Genomic DNA, 18,875 nt, shown 5'->3' with positions numbered 1-18,875 from the left:
TTACAAAAATTATGGTTGAATTGGGGTGTGGTTAATAGGTTGGCGAACATAAATATGCGCTTGCAAGAGATCCTGGACAAGTACAAAAATGGCTCCAAAGGAATTTTGTGGCAGATGAATGGTGTCAAAATTAAATTACAGTTGAAGCCAGAGGCTGGTCCTTGAATCTGAAGCTGCATTTGCTGCACCATAGTGTTGTTCAGCCGAAAGTGGAAGCAGGACTGGAATGACTAGTGAACCTGGGAGTGTTGGGATCATTAGCCACCAGTGAATTGGCCACTCCCAGCATTTCAGTCTTAAAAAGGTTAACGCAGTGAGGATTTGTGATGACTTGAAGATCACTCAACCCAGTCCTGTGTGTGAATCAATTACCCCTTCCACTCAGACTTATTTAGTGGACTGGTGGGCGAAAGAATTTTTCAAAAATGGATTTGTCGCAGGCTTATGTGCAGATGGGTGTCGTGAAGCAATCTCAGCTGCTGCTGTTGGTAGTGATACATGGGACTTTTCTGTTGCAAGCAGTTTCTTTTTGGCAACACATCAGTGTTGCTTCTGTTCCAAAAGGCAATGGATCAAATATTAAGTGGGTTTGTCCATCCAGTGTCATTTGAACACTATTTTGATTACTGGATCCTCCATAATGGAGCAGTTAAAAATTTAGAAGAAACCCAAAAACATTACAGGAGCACAGCCTACAAGTAAAAAGAATAAAGTGAGTTTTTAAAAAGATTCCATAGAGTACTTGGGCCATGTAATCAATGAGGAGGGTCTACACAAGGCACCTAAAAAGCCTGAGGCTATTTTTGAGTCTTGTAATTAACTGTGCCCAGACCAGACATGAACCTGTTAACCTTGCTAAAGCCCCTGCATTGGTTGCTGGCAAAATAGTACTGCACTGTCCTCATTCGTGTCACAAACAATTTGCTATGCAATCATGAATAAAATAGCAATTTATTGTCATCTGTAGTTTTACAGAAAAAAGTGAAAAGTTTTAAGTCATATACCATAACACCTAAATTAATAAGTCTTTAAAATTAAAAAAAAAGTTAAAGCGTCGGAGGCTGAGGGGTGACCTTTTAGAGGTTTACATGGATAGGATAAATAGACAAAGTCTTTTCCCTGGGATCGGGGAGTCCAGAACTAGAGGGTATAGGTTTAGGGTGAGAGGGGAAAGATATAAAAGAGACCTAAGGGGCAACTTTTTCACACAGAGGATGGTACGGGTATGGAATGAGCTGCCAGAGGATGTGGTGGAGGCTGGTACAATTGCAACATTTAAAAGGCGTATGGATGGGTATATGAATAGGAAGGGTTTGGAGGGATATGGGCCGGGTGCTGGCAGGTGGGACTAGATTGGGTTGGAATATCTGGTCAACATGGACGGGTCGGACCGAAGGGTCTGTTTCCATGCTGTACATCTCTATGACTCTAAATGTTCATCGCAATTCAATTCAGTACTTCTGCATTTGGCGTACACTTGAAAACTCAACTCGGCCATGTCTGGCAGTTGCAGCTGAGTCTGCCCTGCCAAGCTGAGACCTCCATGCTGGTCTGTTGGAAGACTGAATGTGCCAAAGATAAGACTGCCACACTAGGTGACCACGCCGCCAGGCACTATGCCTAAAACTGCCATTCTAGGTTGTCGGAAACCACCTGTTCCTTGTGCATGATATGTGAGCTCAGGGAGACTTCCAGCTTCCCCTGATGATTATAGCTGCAGGAAGTGCACCCAGCTGCAGTTTCTGGGAAACAGTTGAGGGAGCTGGAGCTGGAGCACTCAGATGCTGAATGCTTCATAGATGAGGGTTTCAGTGAGATAGCCACAGCTATAGGTGCACATAGAGAGTAGCTGGGTAATCACCAGAAAAGGCAAAGGGAGTAGGCAGAGCATATCGGAATCCCCTGTGGCCATTCTCCTCAAACAAGTATACCGTTTTGGATACTATTAGGAAGGGATGACTACTCGGGGAAAGCAGCAGTAGCCAGGTCAATGGGGCTACGACTGGCTCTGGGGCACAGTAGGAAAGGGTAAAGTTATACAGGATCTTTAGAGATTGGAGAATCGATGGTTAGGGTCAGACAAGAGATTCGAGATGGGAATCCAGGATGGTGTGTTACCTCCCGGGTGCCAGGGTCCCAGGATATTTTCGGAGTGGTTGCAGAATGTTCTCAAGAGGGAGGGTGAGCAGCCAGATTTCATTGTGCACTTTGGCACAAGTGACATAGGGACAAATAGGGCTGAGTTCTGTGGAGTGATTTTAGAGAGCTAGGAAAATCGTTTACCACTGATAGTGTCCCTGTTTTTAATCTCTGGATTACTTCCAGTGCCACATGCTAGTGAGGGTAAGAACAGCTGGATATGGCAAATTTAATATGTGGTTGAAGAATTGGTGCAGTGGCCAGGGATTCAGATTTTTAGATCATAGAGATCTTTTTTGGGGCAGTGGTGACCTGCCAAAAAGGAATGTGTTACATTTGAACTGGAAGGGGTCAATATCTTGGTCAGGTTTTCTAGTGCTACAAAGGAGGGTTTAAACTAGATTTGGCAGGGTGCGGGACCCTCAACAGAGGGAGGCAAATGCAAGGCTGGAAGGAGATACAGTAATCTGAAATAGTAAAGTGAAGAGACTGGTCAGGCTGGGACATGACAGGGAGCAAGGACTGCCTGTTGGATTAAATTACATATATTTCAATGCAAGAGAGCTGACTGGTAAGGTTGAAATCAGGGCATGATTGGTACGTGGGACTCTGATATAATAGCCATTACAGAAACATAGCTAAGAGAGGGATGGGACTGGCAACTTAATGTACAGGTGCTTTAGACAAGACAGGTGGTGGAAAGTAGGGAGCAGGGATGTTGCATCTTTACTTCTGTGATAGTCACCTTAATCAATCAGATGAAATAACTGAAGAGTGAGATTTTGTGATGGAGCTAAGAAATGAAGGGATGGTGACATTGAGGTTGTGCTATATGCCTTCAAATAATCAGCGGAAATTAGAGAAACAAATATGCAGGGAGATTGGCGAGACTTGCAGGAGCAATAGGGTTGTCATAGGTGATTTTAATTTTCCTTTCATTGACTGGAGCTAAAAGGGGTTTGTACTGATGGACGTTTTGGTCGGTTTGGGCCAAAGGGCCTATCTCTGTGCTGTAGGACTCAAAGACTGTAAGCCACCCCATTACTGGGGCTGGGCTGGCTTGCAGCTACTGAACATTTCACGCTCTCATGTAAATTATCATGTTCCTTTGCAGACTTTGTACCTCTGAAGTTTCCTATTTATTTTGATAACATCAGCAAATTTGACAACCATATGTTCAGTCCCGTCACCCATGGCATTGACATAGATTGTTAAATGGTTGAGGCCCCAGCACTCATACCTGGAGCACTCTGCTAGCTAGAGTTGGCCAGCTTGAAAAGGCTCATTTATTCCTCCTCTATTTCCTGTTATCCAGCCAATCCTTAATCCATGTTAACATTTCTCCCCCGCACCATGTATTCTTATCTTTTGTCATAGCCTTTGCATTATCTTTTATCATTTGTCTTTTGGAAATCCAAGTGCATCACATCTACAGGTTCCTCCTCATCCATCTATCTACCTTCCTTCCTTCCTTCCTCAAAGAACTTTAATTCATCAAACAGTGGAGAGGAAATTGTATTTGACTTTCTGATCACCTTGATTTTCGAACTATGCTAATGTTAATTCTAGTTTCTTGAACTTTCTCTATGACTAATGTTAGGCTAACCTGGCCAAAGAGATTAAAGGGTATGCAGCAAAGGCAGGAACAGGGTACTGAGCATGATTATATTGAATGGCAAAGCAGGCCTGAGGGGCTGAATGGCCTACATTTATTTTCTATGTTTTTATTGTCTTATGCTTTCTGTCTCTCTCCCTTTTCTTGAATAGGGGTGTTGTATTACTTGTAATTTGTTAATTTAATATCTCAAAATAAAGTTTTTCATTTCTTGATTGTTATCTTCTGAGTTGTGAGGAGCTGATTGGGTTTTTTAAAAACAGAATCGGTTTCTGAATGGGCAATGTACCAATTTCAATTCTAACTATGATGAGGTATGATTCTGGGAACATAATGTTTAGCAAGTATTTTGTTGTACTGACTCACCAGGGAAACTATTAATATAGCGATGACACTGACTAGCACTTTAAAAGCATGATTAGAATTCTGTTAGAGGACAAAACCTAGCTAATTTAGAAAGAATTATAGAGACATCGAGATGTACAGCATGGAAACAGACCCTTCAGTCCAACTCGTCCATGTCGACCAGATATCCCTACCCAATCTAGTCCTACCTGCCAGCACCTAGCCAATATTCCTCCAAACCCTTCCTATTCACATACCCATCCAGATGTCTTTTAAATGTTGCAATTGTTCCAGTCTCCTCCACTTCCTCTGGCAGCTCATTCCATACCACCCTCTGCGTGAAAAAGTTGCCCCTTAGGTCTCTTTTATATCTTTCCCCTCTCACCCTAAACCTATACCCTCTAGTTCTGGACTCCCCAACCCAAGGAAAAGACTTTGTCTATTTATCCTATCCATGCCCCTCATGATTTTATAAATCTCTATAAGATCACCCCTCAGCCTCAAACGCTCCATGGAAAACAGCCCTAGCCTTTTCAACCTCTCCCTATAGCTCAAATCCTCCAACCTGGCAACATTGTTGTAAATCTTTTCTGAGCCCTTTCAAGTTTCACAATATCTTTCCGATAAGGAGGAGCCAGAATTGCAAGCAATATTCCAACAGTAGCCTAACCAACATCCTGTACAGCTGAAACATGACCTCCCAACTCCTGTACTCAATACTCTGACCAATAAAGGAAAGCATACCAAACGTTGTCTTCACTCTCCAATCTACCTGTGACTCCATTTTCAAGGAGCTATGAACCTGCACTCCAAGGTCTCTTTGTTCAGCAACACTCCCTAGGACCTTACCATTAAGTGTACAAGTCCTGCTAAGACTTGCTTTCCCAAAATGGAGCACCTCACATTTATCTGAATTAAACTCCATCTGCCACTTCTCAGCCCATTGGCCCATCTGATCAAGATCCTGTTGTAATCTGAGGCAACCTTTGTTGCCCACTACACCTCCAATTTTGGTGTCATCTGCAAACTTACTAACTAGACCTCTTTTATGCTCACATCCAAATCATTTATATGAAATGTAGTGGACCCAGCACTGATTCTTGTGGCACTCCACTGGCCACAGAGCTCCAGTCTGAACAAAACCCTCCACCACCACCCTCTGTCTTCTACCCTTTGAGCCAGTTCTGTATCCAAATGTCAAGTTCTCCCTGTATTCCATGAGATCTAACCTTGGTCACCAGTGTCCCATGGGGAACCTTGTCAAAACGCCTTACTGAAGTCCATGTAGATCATGTCCACTGCTCTGCCCTCATCAATCCTCTTTGTTGTCTCATAAAAATTGACAGCTTTTTGAAATATGATTTCCCACGCTTAAAGCCATGCTGACGATCCCTTATCAGTCCTTGCCTTTCCAAGCACATGTACATCCTGTCTCTCAGGATTCCCTCCAACAACTTGTTAAACCATTGTGGGTTACATGCATTTAGTCCTGATTCCTGACCTCTGTTCTCACTATAACATGATTACAGTAGAATATTGCTATGCAAAATGACAAGAAATTGCTTTAGAGCACGACATTTATTTAATGAGGATTAGCTAACTTTCACAAGTGCGAGTTTGAGACCTGTAGTATATTAATTATATAGTTAAATCTGTCTAATGATGCTCTGTTTTATTTCTGGTATTCTCATGTATTGAATACTGAGCATCACCACCACTCAGCACTTTTTTTAAACAAGATGATCGCAAGCAACTGCTTATTATCATGAAGTTTGGAAGTTGTCTTCCTTCCTGGTGATTTGGAAGATGAATTGGAGAGGTATAGGGATTTCCAGTTACTTAACTTGTGGTAAACAAGTGACATTTTTAATAGCGTAGAATCTTTAAATGTTCAGCTGTCTGCTGAGTTAACTATGAGCTGTGACATGGAGATTGAAATAGCAACCTTAACTGCATCTTTTGGTGTAAATATAAATTTGTGACTTTCTGTCACATGAAAAACATACTCCTGTCAGGCAGCTGTGCAAACAAATTAACCACATGGTGTTAATTGTCACAAAAAGGACTTCTTAAGGTACCAGCCATGTAAACAATGGTCATTTGCAGTAATATGGTCACATTACTATTTCGGGTTTGATTTGAGAAGTTAGTCCCTCAGTGGGCCTTCCTGAAGTTCAAGGTTCTTTGGCCAAGTATACACTAATCATGCGTTGTTTATTGGATCTGCTCGGCATGCTAAAATAACTAGGCGAGTATTCTATGTCTGTATCATAATGTCTGAACGAGTGAGCAGACATTAAGTAGTTTGATTAGAAGTTTTATCTTTTCATCAAGTACAAGGTTGTAATACAGATTTTAAAAAGCGTGGTTCAAAGTTATTTTACCTTCATCTTTTAAATTGCCCTGCATACAATTTAACACTTTGATAACTTAAAATGAAGGCAGTTTACTCCTTAACCCTGCAACGTTAGCCCATACTGACTTCAATTGAATGTTTGTTTTTTTTTCAGTAGGTTTTCCTGTGTTGTGTTCAAATTTAAACTTATTTAAGTGCAGCTATGTGTATTGTTGTATATGAAGTTCATCCTTTGTCCTGTCCAAGTCTGAATTGTATTCAGAAGATCAACTTTTTTAATCATCCGATCTCTTTATTGCTTATCCCCACTCAACCTATATATGCTGCTTGCTTTCTGTCTCCATATCCAATCTCTGCTTTGGTCTTTCAGGAATTCAGGAGTTTTGCCTGACAAGTTTTAGAACTTTTTGAACTGGTAACCAGCCAGATTGAGAAAGGGAATGTAATGTGTTTGAATTTCCAGAAGATGTTTGAAAAGATTAGATTAGATTGCCTAGTGTGGAAACAGGTCCTTTGGCCCAACAAGACTACACCGACCTGCCGAAGCGCAACCCAGCTAGACCCATTCCCCTACATTTATTCCTTCACCTGACACTACAGGTAATTTACCTAACCTGCACATTTTTGGACTGTGGAAGGAAACCTGAGCACCCGGGGGAAACCCACGCAGATACTGGGAGAATGTGCAAACTCTGCATGGACTCTTTTAGGCAAGAGGCTGTGAAGTTGCGGCAGTATATTAGCTGTATTTGGTAGATGAACAAATGCTGTGGATAGCAATTTGTGACCCTGTATAAAACAATTGGAAAAAGCCATAAGACGATAAGATGTGGAAACAGAAATAGCCTATTGAACCAGTTGAGTCTGCTGGTGTCATTCAGTGAGATCATGGCTACTCTGCTAATCTTCAACTTCATTTTTGTGCATTTCCCCGACAATCCTTGATTCCCTTACTGTTTTAAAAATCTGTCTCTCAGCCTATAATGCACTTAATGACCCAACTTTGACAGTAAAGAAACCCACAGATGCACTATCCTCAGAAGAAATTCATCATCTGTCTTAAATGACCATGCTCAGTTGCAGTTACAATACTTGATGGTATTGGTGACAAGGCCTTATTTTCTTCCCAGCTTTGTCTTGGGCAAAATTTACAACTAAACTCAAGTCATTCCAGATCACGCTTTTAAAACCAGCAAACAGATTTTAATCTTGGTGATCTGGATTGGATTTGTTTTCGGGTCCTTGCAGCAAAGATAATAATATACATTTGTTCTCCATTAAGCTTGGTATCTTAAAAGCAACTGCAGTTTTTCTTTAAAAATTGTGTTGTCACTGGGCAGCAACTAGTGTGCTCCCTTGATATGTACATATTTCTCATTAAGCATGTGTAAGGCTATACATTCAGGTGTTCTGAACAGATTCTTGGCTGCTATCTTGACTGGTTGCCAGATGCTCTACTTACAAGTCCAGTCAACCTATGACTGGAAGAAATGGGGGAGATGCTTGATCTTTGAATGCTAAACCTTTAAACGGGACATAATGAGTCAATGTCCAAAATTTTGGGCAGGATTTAAAGTTTGAAACTGACTAGATAAAACAACTTGGAGCAATCCACTTTAACATTTGTATTAGTTCAATGTCTGTAATTTATAAAGAATAAAAATATATTGTTTACATATTTCCGATTTAGGAATTAACACTTAGATGGGACAGTCAGAAAAATGTTTTTTGGGTTTAAGTCGATGAACAGCAAATTAGCAATTTACTTTTAAAAGACAAATAAAAATGGATATTGTTTCTGCAATTTAAATTGGGAGTTACTTGAGTTTATCATGGTTATTGACTTCCTGTTTTGGACTTCCAGCACACTCAATGCAAGAGTCATTTATCTGGCATTGCTTTCTAACTAATTTTGCTGCTGCATTGAACATTCACTTTGACGTTCTTCACAATGGACTTTCAAAGAAATGTGTTTTGCCTTTGATCCTGAAAACAACAAGGATCCAATAATTCAAAAAATTGAGCAGTTCTTACATTTTGTCCTTGTTTTGCTTTTCAGTGGGGAAGACTTCATTGATAACGAGGTTCATGTATGACAGCTTTGACAACACTTACCAGGTAAAGGCATTATTCTATCTACTATAAAATTAGATTTGAATTTCTTGATGCTTGAGATACTTTAATTTTATAATCATTTTGTACCTTCAGGAAAAATTTATTTTGAAATTCATAATCTAACAGTAACAGATTGACTATTGAACTGTCAAAACTCAGGAGTAGACCTTCAAGCCTGCTCCACCATGCAATAGAATCATCCAACTCAATACTCTGTTCTTGCTTTCTCCTCACTCTCTTAATCCCATGAACCCTAAGAACTAAAGCTGTAATCTGTTTTTACTGTTTTTAAATGTCCTTCACTTTTTTTAATTAATAGGTCCTCTCCTGCACCCTTTTTGGATCCCTTACTAAATAACTGCAGTCTTGTTTAATATAAAAAGAGAGGAGCAGGTGGTAGTTTTGGGATTGTTGACAGTTGTCGCTGTATAAATTATTCTTGATATTTTTATTTGTTCATGTGATGTAGATGTGCAGGCGAGCCCCTCATTTGTTAACTATCAACAGGAGGACAATTGAGAATAAACCATATTGTTGTGGATCTAGAGTCACATGTCAGACAGGCCAGATGTGGATAAACTAGAAAGGTTCTTAAGACAATTGAAAATGATTTTAAATGATCACCAGCTTTTAATTCCAAACTTCTTTTTATTGAATTCAGGCCTCAACATTTGGCATTATGAAATTCAAATCCATGTACCCAGAATAAAAGTCATGTGATTCAGGTTTTCTAATCCAATGATATTACTGTGACTGCACTATTTGGGTTTTAATTCTGAATATGGAGTTTCAGCTATATGAAGAAGTTTGGTTATTCCATTTTTTTTTAATGGTGTCGCCTGGGTTACAATCTTTTTCCTTTGGCTCTCTTTCAACTTGACAAAATCAATATCCTTTCCAGGAGAGCTTGAACAGGCTAGACTTGTATATGTTGGAGTTTAGACGTGTAAGAGGTAACTTCATCAAAATTCATCATTCTTTAAGGTCTTAAAAGGGTAGGTGGGGAGAGGATGTTTCTAGATTTTTGGGAAAATCTAGAATTAGGCATCACTGCTGAAAAATTGAGGATTGCCCTTTTAAAACAGATGAGGCAAAATTTCAAGGGCTGTTGGCTTTGGGACACTCTTCCTGAAAATGTGGAAGCAAAGTCCTTGAAAATGTTTTAAACCAAATGTAGATTGATTCTCAAGCAAGGAGTGAAAGGTTATCAGGAGTTGGCAGGAATGAGCATGTGATCTTGTTGAATGGTAGAGCAGGCTTAAGTGTCTGAATAGCTCTTTGCTTCTCCTAACTTGCATGCTATTGTTAAACTGCAAATCATTAACAGATTCAGAGCTTCTGTATGCAAGCCAGTGGAATATCCTCATTGCAGTATTTGACAAGTGGCAGTTGCATTATAAAACTGGTAGTTTAGACAACACATAAATGTCTTGTCTAATCTAATGGATTTGGTAAGCTATTGGTTAGATTTAAGATTTGTGAATGTAACTATAACATGTGAAAACTTATGATCCAGCTGATTTTGCAAATAGACAAGTGAATTCACACAATGAGGCCTGACTTGATCAATCATATGTTTGTTTTCTTTGTTTAGTTACTTATTGTAGTTAATCACGGAGGAATTCACACAAATATGCAGACTTATGTGATAAAGATCTGTTGTTTTTTAAACAAGTAATCAACCCCCCCCCCCCCCAAAAAAAAAGATAATGGAATATGTTCAGCACTTAAATGATCTCAAAACACAGCAAAACAAAGTTTCAACCTGCTTCTTGACACAATTAACCAAGAATCCAGTCTACAGAAGTTACATCCCGCACCTCAACTGTTTAGGGTTTTATTTAACAGATTCCGACATATTTTGGCCTTAGACTGTGAATGCAATTCAAATTAATCCATTCCAAATCTGTCAGAATGAACTTACATTTATGGAAGAGCCTGAACTTCCTCAGTTATAATATTTTGCAGACTTCTAATCAAACTTTCTTGGTTTGGAATTGTGTGGCTGGTTTGTGATGTAGAGTGATGCCAGCCATGTGGGGTGAATTCCCACACTGGCTGACGTTACTGTCAAAGTCCCACCTATGACATGGCCTGATCAGAAATAACTCAATGATGTACAGGAGCATTTGCTGGTTACTTTATCCAATCAAGTTGGTTTGGAAAGGTCAAACCGAACAGAATCTTCGTATCGTTTTGAGTATCTGAATTTTACATTGTCAAAAGAAATTATTCACCTTCCAGATTTTTTTGGAAATTTGGTAGCTTGTGTATCTTGCTGGAACTAATCCTGTTTTATTCCTTCTCTGCCACCACCTTCACCCCGCAGGCAACCATTGGAATAGATTTTTTGTCAAAAACTATGTATTTGGAAGATCGAACAGTAAGTAATCTCAAAGTATTTCCTTTTCAAATTTAAAGGCCTTAATTTTGCAAATTTGATCAGTATTTTGGAAAGTGAAGGCACTGATCAACACTATTTAGAACTTCTGTCCAGATACTTAGTAAAAAGATACTGGGATAGCATTGTGGTGAAATGAGCAAAGGCTATAAAAGGTGAAACTTTGTCTTGTCTGTTCTAATGTTGCACCAAGGTGGGCTCCTAATTTTTTAGCTAATCCCGTTTAATGGCTAACGTTTAATTTCAGCTGTATTATTTTGGAATCCACTTTTTCTTTTAAGCAGCTCTTGCACGTGAAACCCTTTTTCTCACCGTGAAGAGTGCAGATATTAGCAAATGTTAAAAACTGCTGTTGCTCGGGTAAATGGGGAGAACCTGGGTGTCTCTGTACAAAACTTATTAATTGTTTCTAGTACTTGAACGTGGGAATACTGTTAATTCCATATTGATTACTGGTGACTGTCAGACCGGTTTAGTGCATTGAGTGAGTCTTGAGCCAGGAGTCCTGTCATCCAGGCCTTTTCAAGTGCTTGTTTTATGTTGTGATAAATGAGCATGCCTGATTTTATAAACTGTAAAATGTTTATAAGCTCTGTCAGAATGTTTCCACAAGAGAAAAGAGTATATCTTTTTGCTTCTCTGCAATACCTTTAAAATAAGTTTTTTTTTTAGTTTTGTTATTATATGGGCAATGTATACAATGTGTGGATAATGGATTCTAAACCCGGTGCCATCTTTTTGACAGGGGACCTTAAGTAAGATATGTAAAGCTGTTCCTATACCCAAAAATATCTATTTCGCAGGCTCCAACTGCTGCCTCTGTTCGAAAGGCATCCTTTTTCATGTCCATTTCTCATCAGAATAGTCCCAGGACTGTCCACTTCCTCCAGGAAAGAGATGCTTAAATCATCCCCATCAGCTACCCCTCTCCTCCTGACCTCGAATGTCCTCACTTTGAACAGCTCCTTAATTCCTTTCATTTTCTTCAGGTCAAAGGTGTGGCCATGGGTACCTGCATGGCCACCAGTTATGCATGTCTCTTAATCAAGTACATGGAACATAATTTGTTTCAACCCTATTCTGGCCTCCACCCTCCATTCTTTCTCCAGTATGTGGATGACGTGATTGGTGATCAGTTCTGAAAAAGGCCCGCATGAACCAAAACGTTAACTCTGCTTTCTCTCTACAGATGCTGCCAGACCTGTTTTTCTGTTTGTTTTTGTTTTAGATTTCCAGCATTCGCAGTTCCTTCTTTTATTTTTGTTTTCCCTATACCCAAGCATTGTAGCAATTCAAGAAAGTTGGTCTTTATGATATCCTCCAGGACATTTGGCGATGGGCAACAAATGCTGACCCTATTCACATGATGAAATAAATAAAAATGATCCTAATTTTGCATTAGTAAATGCATTTTTGTTCCTGTCGTCCATCTTGGATGATTTTGTTTAGTGATCTTGATCTTGATCTTTATCTTTGGCTTCCAGTTAGATCTGGGACCAGAAAATGTTATGATGTCTCTTTGCTATCTATGTCACTTGATGTACTAAATTCTTGAGTATCATAATTTTTGTTAGCAGAATAATTTTCAGCATTTCTCTCCCAAATGCAAAGTGAACTTGTTATTTTAAAAGTGAACCGCCATATCAGAAGAAGCATGGCGAGCAAGTTTCTTTACAGTTCCCCATAACCTGTGAAAAGCTGTTGTGCTGCAGCTGCCAGTGGAGTGTTCACATTATTGGCTCCTGAAGTGAGGATTTCTTACAGCTGGCAGCATTTCAAGTTCAACTTTTAGTTACACCAAGTTGCACTTAACCCATATTTCAGCACTCTGTGGTGTGTTCAGCACATTTCCACCAATATAAAAGCATAAACTCATGCAGGTTATATTATTGCAGATATCAAATCTGAGGAATCGAAACGTTCTAAATTTTTCTGTTATTTCTTGAGATGTGACACCATGCCATTTTGCTACTTATGGGTTTAACACCAGTTTCACTCTGGTTTTATACTTTGTGGCCATTGTGTTTAGTCCCAGCATTTGCTCTATACACCTCCCCCCAACCCCTCCAGTTTAATTTGCTTTGTCTGTTTTAGTGCTTGCCATTGGTTTTGTTCTCTTTGACTTTTTTTCCCATCCTACAGATACGGCTTCAGCTCTGGGATACTGCAGGCCAAGAGCGTTTCCGTAGCCTTATTCCCAGTTACATCCGTGATTCAGCCGCAGCTGTAGTAGTTTACGATATCACAAGTAGGTATATAAAGTTTTGATATTCAAAAGGGAACAGCCCTTGATGTTCTTATTCCTCCCTTTTCTTGCTGTTGTTTGCCTGATGACTAGGTGCGGTTGCAGTTATGGGACACAGCAGGTCAGGAGCGGTTCAGGAGCTTGATTCCTAGCTACATTCGTGACTCTACTGTTGCAGTTGTTGTCTATGATATTACAAGTGAGTGGGGCCTTTTGCTATTCTAACATTGGCTTCTAATTGGAATGTGCATCCCCTGTTGTCACGTGCATTATAGCATAATTACCTCAATACAGGCCTATGAAAAAAACCTGGTTGTGTTTCTGGTGACCATGGTAATTTGTTTTAACTTGGGTAAAACCAAAATGAGTTTAAATGTTTTGAGGTTTTTTTTAACCTTTTTTTTCTTAATAGATGGGTAATAGCAACTTTTCCAACTGTATATATGGCTGTATATTTCTCTCAATTGCTTCAGTAAATCTTGCCAAATCTGTAAGCTGTGTCTGTATCTTGGAAGCAAACAGTTCTTTAGTCAGTCCTATCAAACTCTGGCTCGCTATTCTTTGGATCATGGGTGTTGCTAACGTGTTAGCGTTTATAGTTGTCATTTGAATTACTCAAGATACCATTTGGCATCTGGGAGGGACTGGAAGAAAGACTGAAAATCTGTGGTCAAGTTAGGATAGCATTCCCATGCTCCTATTTGTGATCTTATAGTTCTGGGTTTGGAAAGTTCTTGTTTGCAAAGCTTTTGCTAAGTTTCTGCAGCACATCCTGTCAGCAATACATGTAGTAGTCATGGTGCACTGGTGAAGGAGAGAATGAATATTTGAGGTGGTGAATGGCTACCAATCTCTCGGACTGCTACGTCCTCCATAATGCCAAGCGCTGCAGCTTTATCTATCTGGGCAAATGTTCATTCACATTATTGACATGTATATGGTAGAAAATAGAGAGCATTCCAAGTCATTGAGCCATTTTCTATAGAATACATTGCCTTAGAGTAGCTCTACTGACTGCAGCACTTACCTGACTGATCGAGTCAAGGTTCTTGTCAGTGGTAACCATTAGGAGTAGATGATGGTTGAATTGATGAAGATAGAATTGAATATCGGGAATATTAATATTACATATCAGCCAAGTTTGGATTATCCTGGTTTTCTTCATGTGTACGTGGACTGCTTCAACTGCTGAGGAATTTCAAATATAACTTCATTATCATGCATCAAAATAATTATCTCATTTCTGACCATCTAAAAGGTGGATATTGTTAAAAATAGTTCTGCCAAGGCTCTACCCTGACAAATTCCTACAATAAAGTTCTGAGTCGAGATGATTGGCCTGTAACACGACAAACGTACTGCTTTGGTAGTAATCTTGTGATCTCTATTGTCTTTGGCTTTGGGGTGTCTTGGTGCCACATTTTGTCAAATGTAGCCTTAATGTCAAGGGCGGTCACTTATCCCAGGAATTCTGCATGTTTGGACCATGAAGTGATTTGTTAATGTTATTTGGCTTTCCTTAGTTGAATGCTGACCACAAGATATCTATCTTATTCATGTTACTTCTCAACAGATGTAGTGGTGCCATAAGCTATCTGAGGCTAGGTAATTCATAGAACTGCCTATTGTTGCAACAACATGAACTTTCATGTAATTCTCTCAATTTTCAACATAACCAGAGTCACATGATTAGGTAAACAGAAACGAAGCCTTACTCCACACTGTCAGTTCAAACTTTGTTGATTTGTCCTTTATAAATTGAGAAGCCTGAGGAATGTGTAAAGTTCTTACGATGCACAGATGTTAGCCTGAATATAAAGCTAAATTGGTAGTACTGTAACAGATAAATGGGACTAAGCCATTGAACTTGAGTCTGTCTCACCCATCTGCGCTCTGATTTGTGTCCTAACATCTTTTACCTATCTATATCAGTATCTCTTAATGCCGTAGTCTTGTAAAAATCTATTGGTTTGTCTTAAATTTTAGCTGACCCAGTATCCATAGCTTTTTGTGACAGTAGTTTGAGGTTTTCATATTTAGACATTGGCATTAGTTAGCTGATCTATATCATGTACTTTTGAAGGATTGCAGCACTTCTATATTTTATTTATTGGTGCCAACTTTTTTGCATTGGATTAACCTTTTTATAAAAATCTCAAGGTCAGCATTTTTATGAAAGTACACAATTTCATTTTGTGTTTTATTATGATTTAAATTTTAGTCTCAAATGAGACCTTTCAAACCTATAGATATAATGAAATTTGGGAGCTTTAAATCATTATCCAGTGTAATGAGCTGAATGTAGCCCCTTGTTGCCAAATTTCCTCATACCTAATGATAAGACTATACGATATAATTTCAGAATTACGCCATTCGGCCCATTGAATGTGCTCTGCTGTTTGATCATGGCTGATTGGTTTCTCAACCCCATTCTCCTGCCTTCTCCCCATATCTCTTGATCCCCTTCCTAAGCAAGAACCTATCTACCTTTGTCTTAAAGACACTCTGTGACTTGGCCTCCATAGCCATCTGTGGCAATGAATACCTTAAATCACCACCCCCGACTAAAAAGGTTCCTCGTCTTCTCAGTTCTAAAGCATCCCTTCAGTTGGAGGCCATACACTCAAGTCCTAGTCTCTCCTACTGAAATGTCTTCCATGTCTACTGTTTTCTGTAAGTTTCAGTGAGATCTCCCCTCATCCTTCCAAGCTCCTTTTGAGTACAGACTCCGAATCCTCAACCGCTCCTCACATGACAAGCAATGAGGACAAACCCATTGTTAACTGAAAAAAAATCCAAATCTTTTTTTCTGTTACAAATATTGGATTTTTCATTATTTCAGGCCATCAAGCTTCATCTAGGTTTCACTTTGCTGCATAGTGCAGTGGGTATTTTTGTAGATAGGATAAAAGATTCCTGCAAATCCATTAGATTCCTGATTTTAGGAAAAGCCATATAACCAATTCCATTTGACGATATTTGTAGGGCCTGGAACATCTGCCTGCTTTTAGCCTCATTGTATCTAATAGATATTGCAGATGCCAGAGATGCATAAAAATGTAGGTGCTAAGTCCTATTTACTAATGTTTCTATTGTATTCATAGCATTTTAGTAGTCTAATAGATTGAATGTGAAAGGTGATCTCTGGTTTAAAGAACAAAATTTTAAGGAAGAATATATACAATTCAAAATTTTCCAGTTTGAACAGAATTATAATTTTTTTTGTGTTACTCACATTCTTGGTAGTGTAGAAATAATGAGGAAATTCTTTGTTTCTGTCTAAACTTCCCTTGTGAATCTGGTTATGTTGGAAATTGAGAGAATTGCATGGAAGTCCATGTTGTTGCAACAATAGGCAGTTCTATGAATTGCCTAGCCTCAGATAGCTTATGAAACCAGATGAAAATAGATATTTTAATGAGTTTAGCTTGCTTAGTCTATTATAAAGCAATGCCAAAGTCAGTTTCAAGTTGTTTTCCCTAGACCGTCGGAGGCTGAAGAGGTTTCTATAAACCTTTATAGAGGTTTACAAAATTGAGGAGTATGGATAGGATAAATAGACAAAGTCATTTCCCTAGGGTAGAGGAGTCCAAACAAGAGGGCATAGGTTTAGGGTGAGGGGGGAAAGATATAAAAGAGACCTAAGGAGCAACTTTGTCATGCAGAGAGTGGTACGTGTATGGAATGAGCTGCCAGAGGAAGTGGTGGAGGCTAGTACAATTGCAACATTTAAGAGGCAATTGGATGGGTGTATGAATAGGAAAGGTTTGGAGGGATATGGGCCGGGTGCTGACAGATGGGACTAGATTGGGTTGGGATATCTGGTCGGCATGGACAGTTGGACCGAAGGGTCTGTTTCTGTGCTGTACATCTGACTCTAAGTTGTTGCCCTTTCCTATAAAGCCCTTTGGGATGTTAGTCCTCAATATAAGTGGAAAAGCCTGATAGGAATGCAAACACGTTGTCCCTTGGTGAGAAGAAAAAGTAAACCCTTTGACCACAAATTCAATGTTCGTTCTTTATTTGTATGTGGCATTTGATCATGTGAAAACTGCTTCACAACCCGCATCATACTGTATACCCGAAAGCCATTTTGAAGGATTCTGAAGCCCATCTTTATTCAGTCTTGTATTAATTTACAGTGAGATATTAAAGCATGGACCTGCTAAGTCCATGGTTTCAGTTGGTGTCTCTTTATACGTGCTCAAGCACCAGTTAATCCTCTCCATATACATGTAGTTTAAAAATTAATATTCACTTAACACGCTTTCTTCATATTTATTCCCTGTTTACAGTGTTGACCTTTTATCAGCTTGCTGTCACATGGTCACCAGAACCCCTCCAGTACCACCACCAAATGACAATTTTTCATGGCTTAGATGGTATGAAGCTCGCAGGCAGCATAAAAATGAAGGGGGCATTAGAGCAGAGCTGGTTCCCCATCTCTAATGTTCATTCACATGCACGTTCTTTCAGGATCGCAGCAAAAAAAAATTAAAAGCCCCTAATCACATGTGTGATTCTGGGACTCCCAAGTTCCAAGTGTTTAAAACATTTCCAGGCCCCTCATGGCTCCTGCCACAATTTAGTTGATGCATTTATAGCTCAAAAATGAAATTGTCATCCTAATTGTGTGATATTTGAGCAGCCGATGCTAAGTTTTAAAAATGGATGCAGTATCCTCTGTTAACTTCCTGCAGGATTAAGTTTGCAGCCTCACTTTGTATTTCTGTCTGGTGTAGATTTGAGAGAGAAATGGTCATAGCTGCCTGCAGATGATTTGCAGATTTTACAGTCAAGAAGCAGCATGTCTTGGGAGAACTTAAAAAGTTCTTGAAAATGTTACCCACTTAATTGGAGAGTAAATGCTACCAATTATTCTCCTATCTGATGAAGCGTACCCAAACATGTCATCCAATTCCTTAAATTGAAAGTTGCTTTAACACCAACCTCCGAGCACCCTTTTCAGCATTGAGTTTTTTTCCATGGATGCTCATGCTACCAACTTTGTGCTGGACTTCAGTGAATTTAGTGTAGAAGTTTAGATTTTAGAAGTAGTGAGGCCAAATCAAGTGGTATCTTATGATCTCAGGACCAGAGTTGACTCACTCAGGCCTCTGTGTGAATGTGTGGGATTGAATTATATACACTGTCAACATGAAACACAACCATTTTCATTTAAGGCCTAGAGCCATGGGAAATGTGAAATTTGCATGTTGCCTCATACATAGTTGTGTCGCCATTGTACTAAGCATGTGTGCATGTGAATGTTACTTTGAAAATTGAACTTGATTAGAGTAAATGTATTGTACTAAAACCGGAGGAAAGTGGTCCCGTAGCATATTATGAATTCATTGGAATTATCGCTTTATTTTGAAGAAGCAATCCAGGTAAAGTTGAACAATGATGGTCCCTTTAATAAGAAAAATATGCATATTGACTTCCTCTGGTTTTGAATCAAAACATTTTCCTTTATTAAATCTGGTGCTATGCACCATCTCTGCAAGGACTGAAATATCCTGGGATAACTCATCACTTCCTCGATCATACCCTTCAGAGCATTGCAGTTAAAATTAGGACCTCTCTGAAGGATTGCATAATGTTTTATGAAGCAGTATACTGAGGTGATATCCTGACAACTTCAGCTTGTCACGTTTTT

At 39.3% G+C, this 18,875-nt stretch overlaps 1 protein-coding gene across 2 annotated transcripts in view; it reads left to right on the top strand.

Annotated features, from left to right (window-relative positions):
* The window catches only part of rab6a (RAB6A, member RAS oncogene family), a 73,868-nt gene that overhangs the window by 27,956 nt on the left and 27,037 nt on the right, over positions 1–18,875 (top strand). The window contains exons 2-4 of one of the 2 annotated variants that reach the window (XM_060826208.1): positions 8,515–8,573; positions 10,900–10,953; positions 13,310–13,415. In XM_060826208.1, coding sequence (XP_060682191.1) covers positions 8,515–8,573; positions 10,900–10,953; positions 13,310–13,415 — 219 coding nt within the window. Of the gene's footprint in view, positions 1–8,514; positions 8,574–10,899; positions 10,954–13,113; positions 13,220–13,309; positions 13,416–18,875 lie in introns of both variants that reach the window. The other variant, XM_060826206.1, reaches the window with a different exon arrangement.

This window comes from Hemiscyllium ocellatum, chromosome 6, assembly GCF_020745735.1.
Source record: "Hemiscyllium ocellatum isolate sHemOce1 chromosome 6, sHemOce1.pat.X.cur, whole genome shotgun sequence".
In the NCBI taxonomy this organism is placed as follows: domain Eukaryota; kingdom Metazoa; phylum Chordata; class Chondrichthyes; order Orectolobiformes; family Hemiscylliidae; genus Hemiscyllium; species Hemiscyllium ocellatum.
The sequence above is the reverse complement of the archived record's forward strand: the minus strand, read 5'-3'. Positions and strand labels throughout refer to the sequence as shown.